This window comes from Scardinius erythrophthalmus, assembly GCF_964197995.2.
Source record: "Scardinius erythrophthalmus genome assembly, chromosome: 13".
Classification (NCBI taxonomy): Eukaryota; Metazoa; Chordata; class Actinopteri; order Cypriniformes; family Leuciscidae; genus Scardinius; species Scardinius erythrophthalmus.
The window spans coordinates 36,043,201-36,061,348 of record NC_138233.1 but is presented as its reverse complement, the minus strand read 5'-3'; the positions used below and the strand labels follow the sequence as shown (position 1 = coordinate 36,061,348).

Below are 18,148 nucleotides of genomic sequence, written 5' to 3'. Positions count from 1 at the left end.
CTACCTAGTTATTGTTATTGGGAAATATGGCTCTAATAAGAGGCAGCTCCCAGTTGATTCATTATGAACACCGACTGTCCCGTGTGGCCACTTTAATCGCCTCAGTGTGTTCAAGAAAGCACTGTTAAAGCAAACAGCATCTGTGATGTGTAGACCTGGTACATGTTTGACCTGCAGTGCTGGTTGGCAGACTAATAGGGTAACGCATGAACACTAGCTATATCCCAGTATAAGAGCCTTGTGAAGATTTTTTCTTTTCACACTACATAAAACATGAGAAAGAGAAATACAGCTGAAGGAGAGATACAAAAAAAAAGGTTCAATGTTTGGCCCAAACTGTTAAAGGGATTGTTTAACCAAAAACTTAAAGTCTGTCATCATTTCTTTCATCCACCATAAACTAAAGAAGATATTTTTAAGAATGTTGGGAACCAATCAGTTTTGGTCACCAGTAGGGGTGTAACGGTTCACAAAATTCATGGTTCGGTTCGATATGATACACTGGTGTCACGGTTCGGTACGTTTTCGATACAGCCAAAAGAAAGAAATGCCAGAGAAATTTCCTTTATTTAAATTTTTTTAATTAAAACTAACATCATAAAGTATGATCATTTTTTACTTTGAGCAATGATGGAGCTATACTTGACTCTTCTTAGGAGCATATAAAAAAAATCCTTAAAAAAAAATGAAATGTAATATTGTAGTAGTAATAATCAAAGGTTTATTTTATTACAGATTAACATTTGAGGGCAGCAATTTTTATTCATAATGTCGAAATAAAACCGATGTTACTTGAAAGCACAATGTTTCTTCCTGGTTTCCACGTCAGCGCCGTTTGATCCGTTGATAACGGAGAAATGTAAATGCTTCTCACTAGATCTCGCAGCGATGTTATTACTTCAGTGGCGAATTCAATGCTTTCTTTACTGGATCTCTTAGCGCTGTGTAGTGACAGTGTCGCTTGATCAAGATCGGCTCGCGCTGCATTTGTCCAAACTGCTAAATGGTCCGTGAAGCACAAAATAAGGAGTAGCGCAGTTTCGTTCTGCTTTCATTACGTTTGCCATTTGATGTTGGACAATGTTGTGGTCGCGCCAGCGTCTCTTACATTGAGCGCACTTGCTGTGAACTACATTTGAAATAACGAAATTTTGGTCGGCAGGAAAAATGGTCCAACGAACCGTTCGTTTTGTAATGCGTACCGAACCGAACGGTTCAATGCGAATATGTGTATCGTTACACCCCTAGTCACCAGACTTCCAGTGTATTTACAAAAAATGAGTCTCAAATGGAAGTCATACCAGTTAAGGTCAATATGGGAAGGGGGCTAAATGATGACAATTTTATTTTTCAGGGTGGACTATGCCTTTAACATTGGGGACAGTCAGTGAGTATACCTGAACAGATCAGCACAAACCATTTCCTTTCTTTTCTCAGAAGTCTTTGTAATCTCGCTGGTTTAAGCTCACTGACTGCAGTCAAACTAGATGGCACTACTAACACTTTCCTGGTCTATAATTAAAGTATCAGTGCCAGTGCTCTTGATACAGCGGCACAATATTTTGATAAAGTATTTGAACCCTCTTAAAAAATGTATAAATGTTATTGCCTTAGATAAATATCAAACCAAGTGGCATTTTCCATAAGTTTTAAATAATAGCACACGCACACTTCTAGCACTTTCGACACCCGAGACGTTGGAGCGGCCCTAATCTAATGCAATGACATCCATACATTAGTAAGTGTGGCTTATGTGTGTTTGCTAAATAAAATCTTTCAGCGGTGCCGGTGCGGCGTACCTCTGCTTTGAGCTGCTCTCCGCCTGTCATGGCCTCCAGCTGCTCCACCGTCATTTCATCTGTGATCTCGATCCCGGCCATCTTCTGCACAACCTCCTTCAGGATCAGCAAGTCAAAGCTGGCACAACACAAAGCACAGGAAGAACTGAAGACCTTCTGCAAACCAGACACATTTTAGGAGTTCTGCATCCTTAATGATGATGGATAAGGGGAATTAATTAGAGCCGTGATTTCTTGATGCTAGAGAACATCCTCAAATATCAGATCCAGCTCTAGTGTGAATGTAATGGTTCCCAAGACACAAATGCCGTTTTAATGCATGTCTGGGTCAATAAAGCACTGAATCATTAGCATGGCTAATTCCCCTTGCTGTCAGAAAAGACCTGCAACCCATTTTTGGGTCACAACTTCAGACAAAATTAAGACTACTTTACTATGCTAATTTCAAACTAGGACAATTTAACTGCACTGGAACATTTTAATGTAACATCTCGGTTTGATTGTTTTTACGTGCAGAAAAACAGCTCTTAATGAGAAATCACCTCGCAACGGCATCATCGTCGTCAGTCAGGTCCTTAATCGAACATGCATCCGACCCATTACATGTATTCTCCTGTCTGTCAGTGAGGGCTTTTACTGCCTACACACACGTCTCTCAGGAGTCTTGAAGGAGAACACGCTGCTGGAATTAGCCACTTCACTCCGGGAATATACCATTTTAATCGTCGCACACTAAATATATTGGTCATTTGGACTCGAGCGCACCCAGTGTTGCAAGCACAGCACACTTCATGTGTATACTTCATGTTAAATTGATCTGATAACAGGTTTGTGTTTTATATGAACACTGTTGTATTCACTCACATAGTAGCAACAGCCACTAAACTGTAACTGCTGACATTCATCAAGAAAATCTAAAACTAATCTGTCCTGGATACTGAATACGTAGAATAAAGAAGTTAAATGTCAAAACGCATTCAAGAATATTGACTTTTAGGTCCTTTTAAGACTTTTACAGAGTCATGAATGGCTTCCAGTACTTTAAGGACACATACGTTAAGAAAAGCAGTTGTACAAAATGAGCACTGGTCTTATTCCAGAGTAGTCCTCATATAACTACAGTCTTAAATTCAACTTAGAATAAATAAAAAGAAAAGCAAATTGACTTTTTTGTAAACTTCCCCTTCTTATAAGACCTTTCCAGACTTCCTGGGTTGTCTATGAAAGCCTGGCTGATTTTTATGTGAAGGACTTTTATGGTAAGGATGACTTTTGCATGGAATTGCCCTATAGTAGCATGATCATAAATAAAGTGTGTGGTAAAAACTCCATAGTTGCGCATTAAAGGAAACAGCGAACATAAATGCCTACCTCTTGCCTGCTTTCAGCTGGTTGGTCACATACTGCAGAAGACCAGCTAACTCAATGGGATATTTCCTGAAAACCGCTCCACAAAGACTAGCGAGACCTATGGGAAGGACGTGATGACAAAAGCAAAATATTATCATAAGAATGAGCATTAGAGTCTGTAAGAGGGCAAGTCAAGAATGTCACGCATTTGTGCTCCAAATTGGTTTCCGGACACTCTCTAGCGGCAGAGCCAAACCATTTAAAGAAATGACATTTAACGTCCATTAAGAATGTCAGATGGAAGTTCAATTTATTCAGCATCTCGGCACATCGAAGAGGCGTTTTAGAGGAAGAGGGGAAACGTGGCACTCACTCTGCAGCCATGATGAAATGGTGGTGTCATCATGTTTCATCTTCTCTTTCTCTGGGTTGGCTAAAGCTTCAATAATGCAATCTGCCCACAGGGTCAAGGGCTCAAACACACCACGTCTCGCTCTTTAAAGATAACACATTCGCTATAAACGGCAGACACTGTTCAGTCTATTACTCATCCGGCCAGTCGTTGTTGCGGCATGTTCAAATGAAAATTATCAGTCTATTTCCCTCCGCTGCTCTCCAAACTGGAGGAATGCTTTTTCCCTCATTTTAAACAGACAAAGCTGTCAGCTTCAGTGATGATGATGAAGTCAAGGTGAGCGATTACACGCTATTTTAATCACGCACAAATTATGGGAGATTTGGAGGAGATCAGCAAGTTCCTGGGAGAGCTGTTATTAGCGGAGGGGGAAGATTATCATACAGGAGGAGTGTAATTATAACAGCCGTCTTAAAGGATACAGGCCAGCACATCGTAGTTGAGGGAGGTGAGGTATTTCAGAGAGTCCACCACTGGAGTTATCAGGTTGTCATACCACTGGATCTGAGACAGAATCTGAAAGAGAAGAGAGCAACATTGCATTCATTACCCTAACAATAGAGGTATTCGCAGTAGTGATTCACTCCTCAATTAAAAAAAATGCAAATAAAGTTGCATCAATCCGCGTTGAAGTGTGGTGCAAACTTCTGATATCAAACTGAAATCAGAGACACTGCTAAAAATAAATTCTCTTTAAATGACATCAAACATTTAACTATAATGCATAATTTTCAATTGAAATAGAAAACAACGCAAATAGGGCACGATTTCATACATTTGCAATAAACTGGATTTTGCAACTGTTCATCATAATCAATACCAGATTTGGCTTGTTTGTTTTCAGGTGCTTTTGGCAGTGTAAAAGTCTCCTCCTCTTGCCAGTGTTACTTTTGGGTTGCTAGGGTGTTACTAGGGTGCTTTTTTGTTTTAAATCACTGCCCTCAAATATGAGGAACCGTAATAGACCGATAATCAACCGATCAACCGATAATCGGTTTCACCGATATTCTTCTGATATTTACTCATTTTTCCTTCGAATGCCAGTTTTGTAATATCTAAAAAAAAAAAAAAAAAAAAAACTGCTATGTTTTTACAGACATAATACATTAAATAAAAATCAGTAATTGTTCTGAGTAGCATTTATCAGACATATAAATAATAGGTATTAGTGTTAAAAATAAATAAATTTAATAAATAAATCTATATATATATATATATATATATATATATAAATAGATTTATTATTAAATGTATTTATGTACTTACTTACTTACTTACGTACACATATACATACATACATACATATATATATATATATATATATATATATATATATATATATATATATATATATATATATATATATATATATATATATATATATATATATATATAGGCACCAAGTTCAAAGCAAAACATGTCTGGGAGCATCACACCAACTGCAACAATGAGCAATTAAAGACATATTAAGATCAATTTTGGCAAAATGTCTGAAATCAAATACAATCAGTAGTAATTTGATTTAATGGTTTATCACTTTTGACCAATAGGTGGCGTTTTGGCCAAATTGATGTGGTGTGGTCAGAGTAAGGTGCCAATGAACATGCAAAGTTTGGTGTCAATATGCCAAAGCATTGCAGAGATACAACCTTAAAATAATTTTGGCATCATGCCATCAGTTGTTGTTCGAAAAAGTTGGTTTTGAAAATAAATCAAAATGCTGGACAGGAAGTTCAGCAGACTATGGCACAATTGGAATTCATGTTCTCGGCATGACCCAAGGAATCTAAGACCACTTTCATTACAGGCTTAATTATTTAAAAGTTATTAGCATTTTTGGAAATGTCATTATACATTTTGACCATCATTATAAGTGATGCCCCGCTTTGCGCACAACGCTAATTATGTTTCCAAAGCATATGGCATAATGCATTAGACCAGGGACATTTATTCATTCAATCCATTCTGATTTCATTTTCAACTGTGGCAAGTGTTTGTCAGTTCAGTGGCAGCAGCATCAGTCAGTGGTCTCTCTCTCTCTCTCTCTCTCTCTCAATTGAGGAAAGGCATAAGAAAAAAGCAGTCCTCCGCCAGTGATTGAATAACACCCTTCGTCAGAGCTGATCTTTTATTTCACCACTGAATCTTCTGAATTTTCTCAGAAATGCTAATGAACTCAAAAGGCTTGCCAACGTCAGCCACTTCCAAATCTTTTCTTCTCAGTGTACGAGCGCAGAACTCGTCGAGTCTCTCATCGCTGAAGACGTGCACAGCATGAACAGTGGCAGCAGAACAAGACTTCTTCAGAACTAATCCAGCAGAAAGAAGCTTCCTGATGAAAACTTTCTGGCACACATGAGGATCAGTCAGCCGTGGTCGGCCCCGTCATAAATTTCTTACATTAGATGGGAGATGCATGCGATTACCGTTAGCCTTCTGACTGATACAGACTAAATTTAGCCTCGTGTTCAATGCTTTTATTCTGATGTTGGACATTAGCCCACTGGTCTGAGCTCATATACATGCTTTTTAATCTCAGGCGCAATGAAAATTGATGGCACACTGCAGATTATAAAGGAGCCCCGTAAAAGCCTGTCATTAGTCTAGCGGACCATTATGGCCGTCACAAGCAATAAAATACTCACATAATCAAAGAGAATGGTGGGGTTACTGTGGCTTAACTTTCCGATCTGCCTTCCTGAGGGCTTCACATTCTCCTTAGTCAGCCGCCTGGGGAAGGAAATCACAGAGAAGAATGAGAAACAGTGGCATAATAATAATTATTAACTCATACGCTCACCGTTGGCTAAAGGCATACCTATAAATTGGCTATACTAACTTATCAGCCAACATTTGGCTAATAATTGTGTCCACTTATCCGTTTAAAAGGGTCATGACCTGAGAAAAATCAAATTTGCCTTGATCATTTGACATATTAGAGGTCTTTGTATCATTAAAACATCCTGCATGTTTCAGAGCTTAAATCATCCTCATTATAAACAAAGCATTGAATCAAGCTTCAAAAACGTCTCGTTTGGATAATGTTGGATTTGTGACATCACATGGGCAAATGTCACAATGTGCAAATGTGCTAATTTGCATATGAATGCCTCCAGAACAAGACATCTGCAAATAGTTATACATCACACCATAAGCCCGGCCCACTGGCGTTCAGTCGCTTAACGGCTGAATTTCGTCAAAAGCAAACAGAAGCCATTACAATGACTGACGCTGTCTACACTGATACAGTACACAGATGTGTGTTCGGTTTCTGACGCACTCCATACGCTTGAGTCTGCTGATACTGTTTCCTATACAATGACGATAGCCAATCATAACAATGGCTGTTTACTGACAAGTCTTAAAGGAGCCGCGCCTTAAAAACGGATCATTTCAGACAGAGGGTCAGAATTAAGGTTGAAAATCATCGTTTTTATATTAGCATCAGTTTCTTTCTTTTTTTCGTTTTGTGCAAAAAACTGTATTAACATAAGTGAACCTCAAGGAGAACATAAAAAAATCTGTATAACAAAACTGTGACAGTGATAAAACAGCACAAATATAACATCCTGGCAAAGCATGGTGTTTTCAAATAACTGTGTAAAAGCAATATCTTTATAGCCGTCATTAAAACACACATCTTTCAAATTTATTAATGATGGGAACTTTCAAAACACTGCATCATGAAGCTTTGAAACCTTTATTGATCTTTGGTTTTGAATCAGTGGTTTAAAGCATGTATTAACCTCCCCAAGTCAGGTGATTTCAGCAACAACAAAGCCTTGTAATATCAATGTTTTAAGCCTTGATTTGAAAACATTTAAAAATTCTGATGGTTCCCCATAGAGCTGCGTGATTAATCGTTAAAGATTGCAATCTCGATTTAAACACCCACGCAAACATATTCCTTCCCTAATATTGATTTGTCTATGTCTACGATCACACCGGAAACATTCAAATCTGCGTTTGAAACAGGCATGAAACGGCTTCACAAACTGTTTTTTATAATAATTCAAATTATCATAGAAGTACTGAGATTAGATTAAAGATTAAGTTAAGCAAAAGATTAAGCAAAAGATTAAGTTCAGATACACTGATTTCTATGGTAGCAATCAAAATGGAACAAATCACCTTTTGAAAGCATTAATTGCATTGTTACACCAGTAGGTGGCGACATGTGACTAATTCATTCAAGATATTTGTTCAAAAATGCTGATTCATCCAGTAATGAAACAAGTGACGTATTGAGCGAGTCATTGTCCATTCAAACTGATTTTAGTTAGTTCAAATAAATGTATTATTTTTTAAATAGACTGCAGCAATTGTCATTTTGTCAGAACCTCTAGTAAATTACATATTTTGTTTGTTCAGAATCGTGATCTCCATAAAAAAAAAAAAAAAATCATGATTCTCATTTTATCCAGATTCGCACAGCTCTAGTTCACCGCTAGCTGATCTGGTGAACACATGAACGAGTCTCTAATGGCTATAACTGATCTCTGGTCAGTTTTATAAATGTAGATTCTGTTTTAATTAACTTAACGATTTTAATACACATTTGTGTTTAATACGAAATGGGCCTATTTTGACAAGCTTTGCCTAAAAACCTGTTCATATTAAGACAAAAAACGTACCAAATACGTGGGGTTTATTATTGCTGGAAACTTGGTTTAGACATTAAATATCTAACAACTAGTGAACACGGCTGCCCAGTGCTGTGGTTCTTGCATAGATTATAATTTCCACGGCATGACAAGCGACAGACGGGTGTCTCAGCGGCGTTATCAGAAAGAGTGGACCGCTGTCCGAGTCCCGTCTCGTTCATGTTTCATGAGTTCATGAGCTGATTTCTTCTCACACACGGCAGCAGGCGCGCGATGGACTGTCACGTGAAGCGCAGCGCCTCTCGGGCTGTTCTTTATAGCGCTGTTAATTGAGAGCGCAGGGGGCCATGTTTTCCTGCAGACCTGCTTTGTTTGAAGGGTGGCACAAAAGGGCCAATTAAAAAGTCAATTAATAAAGTAGCTGGGGGAAAGAAAAACACACACACACACACACACACACACACACACAGTGAAGAAGGGCACAGAGCCAGCATTGGCATTGTGGAGTTTCAATTTGAGCTGGTGAGCCGACAGAACCTGCTGACTGCTCAACCGTGACGGTGTCATTGGTCTTCATAAGGGTGTGTGTGTGTGTGTGTGTGTGTGTGTGTGCCTGAGCATTCCCCACGTCACATCAGGTGGACTAATTGGTTTGCTTAACCTTCAGAGCACAAGGAACAAGCTCTAATGACATATTCTGATACCCAGCAGTCTGATAAAGCTCACATGAAACACAGGGCATCAGTTGCCACACTAGAAACATGTTAGATGTATATTAAAGGCCCCGATACACTACAAGCCAAATCGAAGAATGAACTGATGTAATTTCAGGCCAAGTTCGCGGTGTGTTCATTTCGGGAGTTCGAAACAGCTTGCTAAAGTAAACTTTCCAGAAAAGTTCACTCCGGCTGGAAAACGCCACTGAACTCCCATTGGTCTGTGGTGATTATGTAACCGGTGTGTGTTGCTCTAAAGCTCCGCCTTCAATTTTTTCTGTTCAAGTCGTCAAGGTCAGACACAAGTAAATACATCAACTAGGGATGCACCGATATGAAAACTTCGGCTGATACCAATAATTCTTTATATTTGAAAGCCGATATCTGATACATTGGCTGATAAATCTAAATTCAAATTTCTATATAATTTTTGAGAGTCTGATTACAAAAAAGTCTCATCATGTCCCAATCACACAATTATAATGATGTTCTCATAATAATTGTATGAAGCCTATATGTCAGACCTGCATGTTGCATTAACAGTATTTTCCTTTTCAAAGTGATTCCAATCATATTTCAAGCAATTCAAAACCATCATCTGATATATCATCTATTTGCATCTGAAGCGTCACAGCTCAAGGAAATAATACAATATTTATCGGCTTTAATACATCAGCCAAATTTTCTTATCGGGTCGATAACGATAACATTAAAAATGAACATATCGGCCGATACCGATATATCATGCATCCCTAACATGAACACACTGGAGAGCTGCTTAATGGTAGTTATTCTAATCAAAAGCGACACTGACACCATTTTTCGTGTTTAATACTGTAAAGCTGCTTGTTTTACAGCAAACTATTGTATAAAGAGCCATATAAACAAACACCTAATCTTACATAACGTTTGGAAAGGCTGCAGTGAATTGCAAGGACAACCATGGGCTTCGATGTGTAGGACACGGGCGGCGAGAACCCCAGGTTTTTGCTCGATGTTGCAGTTTCTCTGCCATGTCAGTGTTTCCTCTGCCAGCCGCTCTAGAAGACATTATTTATGCTGTTTGGAAAGCAATCAGATATTATATTAGATAAACGAAACTCACTGACAGACGGCCTCTTTTCAAATGCTCCGTGCACGTCTTGTTTGCTCGCTCTAAAGAGCGCCTGCAGCGAGAGGCTGAACAGATTTCCGGGTAAGCGTTTAGATTAATTTCGCATCATGAAAGCAATTTGAGATGCAAGTGCATTAAACCGAAGTCAGTTATGTCTGAAGGGGTTAAACCGACAGAACATCTGAAATGTCAGAACAGATCTGTGCATTAGTGTGAACGCAGACTAGAGATAACCCGCGGCATATAATGTCATCGCTAATAATCGAACAGCAATAATGTTAAGAAGAAAAACTCAATGCACTTGCCTGGAAACTCAAGACACTTACAGCACTTTTAGATGCTGAAGGCAGACTTTGTTTATTACTTGTAATTTTTCTTTATTCTTACCGTCAATTTGCTTAAGTGTTTTGAAGCTATTTCTAGAAAACTACTGAAATTAAAACAAGTAAAGTATTTTTTTTAAAGTGCTTATTAAATTAATTTAATTCATGAAATACTTTTAGTAGTTACAGTATTTCATTAATTTAAATACAGATTCGGATCAACTCCAGAATCGTAACTGGATTGAATCATGAGGTACCTAACGATTCCCAACCCCCTTTTTTTTGTGTGAAATCACTTGTTTTTTCATCACACTGAAAAAGGAGGGCCAAGTAAGCGGCAAGCGCATTGCATTGTGGTCCACATTACTGTGCACCATGTGCTGTGGATGTGCGTTTCTCTAGCTGTCGTCCAGTATACGTTCTGAAGTATGTTCTGGTGAACTGAACACCGTATGAACGCAGTGAGCTCTCAGATGAAACACTAATGGAGATTTCGGGGAGTGTGTGTCTCCTGACGTCCTGCTGAATGAAGAGCTACTCCTCTGCATGTATGCCTCAGTGCTCACAGATCCTCCGCAGCACTGCACTGCAGTCTCACACACACACACACACCTCCTACGACACACTCAACTGATGTCTGGCAGCCCGTCTCACAGCACAGACACACAGTCATGGAGGGCCACTGCATGCTAAAAATGACTCCAATTTGGTCAGATTTAACAAAAAGAAATAAAAATGCTTAATGCTGGAAGTTGCAACCGACTATTTCAGTGACGCATTTTCAGAGTGAAAGAATATTGAATGAGAAAAAAAGAGGGTGTGGCTTGTTTTTCCCCACTGTGAATTGATTGGATCTGGAAAAGGCGGCGTTTCATTGGACTTGCTCTCGGCAGACTGACGGCTGGAGGGGATTTTCTACTGGTTCTGCCCAAGATGACGTCATCAGTGAAGGGGTCCATTTTGATTTAATGCCACAAATAACAAAATACTTCTGATATTCATCTAATTGGGTATATTAAATAAAATTAAGTTTTGTTGTTGTTTAATTTTTTACTTCATTGGTACGAAACTTGGTAAAGGTTTTGGCACTTGCTGTGTGAACACACACTAACACACAAAAAAAAAAAAAAAAAACTCACACTTACATTTAATTATTCAGATCTGTACACGTGTCAATGCCTTGAACACACTTATTAGCCTGGAAAACCAGACCCAAATCTGAAAGATTAATGGTCTGGCATCGACTAATGAAAATCGGCCAGCTCGAGGGGCGGCACCAAGCATGCGTTTGAAAATCTCACTGCACACAATTGGATAACACTACGACCAATCACAACAACAAGCCCCATACACTTAGCTGCCAGCGGAGCTAACTGGTAGATTACACTCTTGCCGTATCCGGTCCTTTTTGCAAAGGAAGGATTCGAGCGCCGTCTTCTGTTCCTCTTTTAGATAAAAAGCCAAGTCGAACTCTTCATTGTAGCGGCCAAAGCCGTTTCAAACAACTGGTGTTCATCCATAGCCATCTTGCAATGTTTACTAATGACTTCGCCGTCACAGCGCTGTCGTCATCTTTAGCTCGCCTCTGGCCCGCCTATATCAGATAACCCGATGTGATTGGTGCAGCTCAGATCGAGGGGCATAGCCTATTTAATGAGCATCATTACTCGACACCAGAGTAACTCGCTGAGCAAATTCAACTTGTGCTCTCGCGAGAACTCTGGGTTTCCAGGGTACACACTTATATATTGAAAGCTAATTATTTTAGATATCAAATTCAAATTTGGAACACAGCTTGTTTAGCTTTATGGGTATGATTTTCTCACAAAAAACAATCAGTACATACAAAAAGTAAATAAATATTCCCATTTTTAAAAAGCAGGATGAATTGTATGGTGTCACTTGTAAGGCCTAACCTTAGTCTGGTCATATTTGATGACCATTTGATCATGTTGAGTTTGATACTTTCAAATGAACAGGTAAAAACGCAAAACTACTTGAACAAGCTATAAACCGCATCCAATGAGAGAGACTAAACGGTTGAGAGCAGCTCTGACACGAGCGTCTGACAGGTGACCTTGAGCTTCCCGCTCTTTCTCCCTGAAGACTTCTGACATGTTTAGCCTCAGCTCATTCTCCACTCTCTCCCTCTCCATCCAATTATCAGCCAAAATATCATCATTTATTCAACACACTTGAAAAGGAAGCAAAGAATCTGATACAGCAATTCTGCAAATCCTTTCATAGAGCTCATCTATATGCACAGGGGACTGATCACACACACACACACACACACACACACACAGGGCATCATAAACGTTGTTCAAGGAGAACTGCTGCTAAAGTTGTACCGCTCAGTGTCGTAACATCATAAACCTACACAGTCTAAGGGTAATGGTTGAGGTTCAGAGGTGAAAACAACAAAAAATAAACATCCATTTAAAATATCTATTAGTAAAATTTAAGACCGACCTATCACGAGCTCTGAGGTTGTTAAATCATGGTTTTTGTTCCTATAAAAAAACATAAATCAAAGTGATTTCATTTCTAAAAGTGACAAATTTAACATGCTATATAAAAATATCTGTGGGGTGCTTTGAGCTAAAACTTCACACACACTCTGGGGACATCAGAGACTTATTCTACATCTTGTGAAAAGGGCATTACACCACCCCGTTAACATGTCAATAATACATCCACAACAATAGGTAGCGCCAAATAATTGTTAACGAGTGTGCCCGCATGTCTGAAGCGACGCCCCGTAAACTACCGGTAGATTACAGAGCCAGGGGACTGCATGATGGCCAATGATTGTCCACAACTGAGCGGTTCAAAGGTCGGGCAAGTGAACCAGCAACTGAGGAGAGGTTATGATGAAAACTCTAAGCTCATGGTGATAAACGCAGTGGAGTCAAACATCTCTCAAGCAGCCAAGAAATACGGCTGTAACGTTAGAAGATGGCGAGCCCAAAAAGAAAAAAATGCTAAGTGCAGGGGTTAAAGTGAAAAAAAAAAAAAAAAATCCTGAGCCTGAATTTTTGTTTTGTGCGTGTGTGTGTGGGGGGGGGTTATGTTTCAAGCATGTTTATGGCATATTTTTATGAATGAATGAAGACCAGTAGGCTATCACTGATATAGCTACTTATGTCTCGCTGAAAAATTATTTTTCCAAAATTTGAAACATTTATTAGGATTAAAAAAAATATATAACAACTTTTAATTTAAGTGAACTTAAAACAATCCTCACTTAAACCCATAATACATGTCATATTTACCTGTACCTTACCTGTCTAACCGATGTGAATTATTTAGAAATTGAATACGTTTATAAAACAGTCCGCACTGCATAAATTATAAATGAAAAATAGATTAATCCTTAAGCGTTGAGCAGTTAGTAATTTTCTCTGTTCCTATTGTTCTTTGGTTAACTTTACTAACAGAGAGAATTGCTGTCACTTTAATACCCGCCGCTGCTGACAGGATCTCACGCATCTCATTCTCAGCCTAGGCCGGTGCAGAAGAATGATGCGGCGTAATGGATTAGCATTAGCCTACACTGCAGCAGAACAAGTGTTGCCCAGCGTCTTCAGGGAGAAACTGCTGTCTTTCAGCGCTATGTGATCGCTGTGTTTATTGCACTATGTAATGCCATCTAGCCTGTGTTTCTCTCTCTCTCAGACAGATTTCAAGACTACAATAAGATTTCACTTCTACAGTTAACTGAAATGTTGGCGGGCTACATGTTTTTCACTATGAGATGGAAAGCCTAAATGTTCTTAAATTCAGATGGACTATGGGTTATTTTTATGGTATGGCACAGTGTGTTTATTTTAATGTGATTATTGGTACATTTTACCAAAATCTGCCATACTTTCAATACAAAAACTTAAATATGAAAAATGTGCAATATGTAAAATTATTGTCAAATATAAATCAGGGTTGTCATATTTGGATTTAAATTAAAAGTGTAATTAAAGTGCATATATAGGCCAATAAACATGCAGCGCATACATTTGTTTTATTTAATCGTAGCCTTTGTGAATTCACAATAGCACTATGTTATGTTACGATTATTAAACTGTTTTATTATATCATGCAGTGTTAGAAAACAGTCTGATGATGCGGGTCGTGGGTTCTCGTCTGACGAATTTAATCGAGGAATCATGACAGCCCAAGATGAAACAAGTAACTCGCGACAGTACCTACACTTCCCATTCACAAGTTTGGGGTCAGAAGGATTCTTAAAAACTGCAAAATATCATTATTAAACAACTTTTCTACATTATGTTTCGAAATGTAATTCAGTGTCACATGATCCTTCAGGAATCATTCTAATAGGCTGATTTTCTGCTCAAGAATTTCTTATCATCATCAATGTTGAAAACAGTTGTGCGGCTTCAAATTATGGAAACTGATAAAAACAAATTCAGGACACTTTGACAAACAGAAAGTTTAAAAGTCTTTATCTGAATGTATTAGCATTTATTTCCCTTTACAACCCTGTGAATGCATTTTCTGGGACATCTGATCAACTTCATGCATCTTTGCTAAATAAAAGTGTCATATCTTAGTGTTATAACAGTAGTTTAGGAGACTGAAAAACCAGACCGTCACTGTTGAGTTTTACGACCATCCTCTCAACATTGGCATGTTCAGTGAACAAGATAATGAAGGCTGAATTCAAAACTCCATGTGATTTTAATCCTGAAAATCCTTTAAAACTAGGAACGCCTCTTCTCGCCTCAGTTTCAGGGTTATATTGCAGAGCTGATCTAGAAAGTAAACTTACTTCATGATGTATTTGGCTCTGTCCACCGTCTGAGCCTTGATCTTCACCAGGAGGGGGTGATTACCATACGTCTCGTTCTTCCACTGCCCATAGAGGCGATACCTGATCACACAAAACATGTGTCACAGTCATCAAGGCATTCACTGTGTGTATAAGGAGGGAATATGATGAGGGAATAGCAGTAAACACAGCCTCATATTCTTCAGCTGGTATATGACCACACATAACAAACGACTCCCATGATAACACAGCACATAATGTTGCACATCCACCATCACATTTAACAGTTTCCAACACACACAGTTGGTCGAAAGTCATCCTTTGACTTTATTTAAATGAAATATTATGCGTTATGTTTGTATTGGCTTTTGGCTTGCTTAGTCGGGGTATATATATATATATATATATATATATATATATATATATATATATTAGGGGTGCACGATATATCGGCCGCCGATATAATATCGGCCGATATGGTCATTTTTTTTCACATCGGTATCGGTCCGATGTCAAAATAGGGCCGATGTGAACAGGCCGATATTTGACGTGTGAAGTTGAAGATTAAGTTACTGATGCTGACTCGTGCAGTGAACGTGCCTGAGAGAAATACACATTTCATACAGATGAAATAAGCAGAGAACAGTCTGTTTTCTTTCATTTTGAATTGTTCTGTTTAAAAATAGATGTTTCAAGCTTTCTATATAGGCTATGTCTCAGGTCTGTGAGGCAGGTAGGTTTCGGTTCATTTGAGACGCGCTTCAGTTCACACGCTTTCGCCTCCATGTCCTGATTAAATATTTTTTAATATTTACTTTGTTTATTTTTGATGAAACATTGATCAAAATTAAGATACAATTAATACAAAACGAAATTAAATTTAAAGACAGGCTTTGTGCTTTCTGTTTGAGGTCTCTGTGAAAGTTTTAAAGCAGTCTTTGGACGTGCGTTACAGAGAACTGTCCCGTCAGTAACATTGTTAACGCAGTCCAGTGCGACTTATGATTTTTCCCTCATGACACATTTTTGATTGATCGTTTTTTGACTCGTAGATATTTGAATATTGCTTGATATTTGATACCCGTTCGAATTTGATTTTTTCTCAAAAGTGACCGCACGTGTGATTTGTGCTGATAAGCGCGAGTGGAGAAACAGGCGTTTATTATTCATTCTGTGTTGAGAAACGTACCTTCATGTGTTACGTTATTGTGTTGATAATAACTAAAGTAGCCTACCTAATTATGTTACATATTTATTTTGTATGAAAACTAGCGCGTTCGTTACTTATGGATTAAAAAGTAGGCTACCGATGTATCAGTGCTGCGCGAGCTGTCCCTCACAAACACGGACGCGCGCACACAGAGAGAGAGAGAAGATAATTGTAAAATGAAAAATTGACGGGCTAAGTTTAAATTTTGTTCTTGCTTGTTTTTTTTCCTTTCAAAATGTCAGAAAGCATTTTGTATTATCCATCCGATCCGTGTTTTTAAAATTCGTTAAATGACGGACGTTTTACTGTTAACACAGCCCATATGTCGGATTCGTCTTATAGCCTACTTGTTATTATTTTTAGAATAAGTGATTCGTTATGCTATTATTGGACTCCTGTCTAATCATTGTCAACTGTTTTCTATAAATATGTTTGTATTGGCTAACATTTATTCAGCTAATGCGTGTCCTGTTTAAAATGTGCAATGTTCAAAGGCAAAGACAGCACGTCACAAATAGAAGTCCTTTTCCCTGTGGTATTCAGTATCATATTTGGATATTGGAATAATAAATTAAGTAGCCTATCTTAATTGTACACAATGTTCCTGTTTTTTTTTTCCTGTTTTCTAAGGGTTTCATAATTTTAGACAAGTTGACCAGCACACATTATATGCAATGCAATGTAATGCATGTGTGTCGTATGTGTGACATATTTTGCATACAGGTAAAGGTGCCCAATATCAGTCATTTCTAAAGTAAAAAAAAAAAAAAAAAAAGTGTTTTGGAAAACAGCTCTTTATTTGATAATCATTAAAATTTGTTTTCTATACAGAGATATCGACATCGGTAAATATCGGTATCGGCCATAACAGCAATATTAATATCGGTTATCGGTATCGGCCACAATTTTCACATCGGTGCATCCCTAATATATATATATATATATATATATATATATATATATATATATATATATATATATATATATATATATATATATATATATATATATATATATATATATATATATATATAAATGAACTAAATTAAAAACTTTTTTATAACAAAAATAAACCATCACTGAACTTACTGAAGCTGGAATGTGACACTATTTTCTTCTAGAAACAAACTTTGTTGCATTATATTCCTGTTATCTCTGTAAAGCTGCTTTACAAGCAATCTGTATTGTAAAAAGCGCTTTAGAAATAAAGGTGACTTGACTATTGTGAACTGTACTTCTTGCGGTTATGAATGTTTGTACGCTGGCCTTGGACACGGCGGGTGTGAAGCAGAGTCTCGCACCGCTCAACAGAACATGTCATCACGCAGCAACACGCATTTTATTCAGTGCTCTTCCAGTTTAACACAAAGGCAGCGCATTAATCTGCATCAACATGAGTCTACATCAGGTGGACAAAACTTGCAGCGCGGCCACTACACGTGTAAATCATACACGAGGTGACTTACATTTTAATAAAAATTGTGAATAAAACAAACATTGAACATTATTTGACATTTGAAAAACAGCGTTGGCTATATGATCCATGGTGTGCCCGTGCTTACAGATTCCCAACGTGCACCGCAAACGCCACTGTAAACACTTTCCCCCCGTCATAATAAATATTAGCAGGACACATGCAGATTTAGTAAACAGATTGGGTGTACAAGTGGAAGATCAATTACTTTCATTAAGTGGCAAGTGATGAAGTACGTCCACTGCAGTCCAGTGTGAACCTGCAACCTTACCAATTAGGCAATTTGCCTAATGCAATTAACTTTGTGCAATATAAGCCAATAATTCTCGGTGTCCGGAGCAGGCAGAGCCACGG

At 38.1% G+C, this 18,148-nt stretch overlaps 1 protein-coding gene across 3 annotated transcripts in view; it reads right to left on the bottom strand.

The window, feature by feature from the left end:
* thoc2 (THO complex 2) overlaps positions 1-18,148 on the bottom strand; it is a 107,965-nt gene that overhangs the window by 45,871 nt on the left and 43,946 nt on the right. For all 3 annotated transcript variants that reach the window (XR_014031408.1, XM_081383313.1, XM_081383314.1), the window contains exons 15-20: positions 15,111-15,212; positions 6,210-6,294; positions 3,987-4,080; positions 3,523-3,603; positions 3,171-3,267; positions 1,800-1,917 (exon numbers count right to left, since the gene is read on the bottom strand). Coding sequence is in view for 2 of the 3 variants with exons in the window: in XM_081383313.1 (XP_081239439.1) it covers positions 1,800-1,917; positions 3,171-3,267; positions 3,523-3,603; positions 3,987-4,080; positions 6,210-6,294; positions 15,111-15,212 (577 nt within the window). In the remaining variant the exon portion in view is untranslated. The remainder of the gene's footprint in view (positions 1-1,799; positions 1,918-3,170; positions 3,268-3,522; positions 3,604-3,986; positions 4,081-6,209; positions 6,295-15,110; positions 15,213-18,148) is intronic.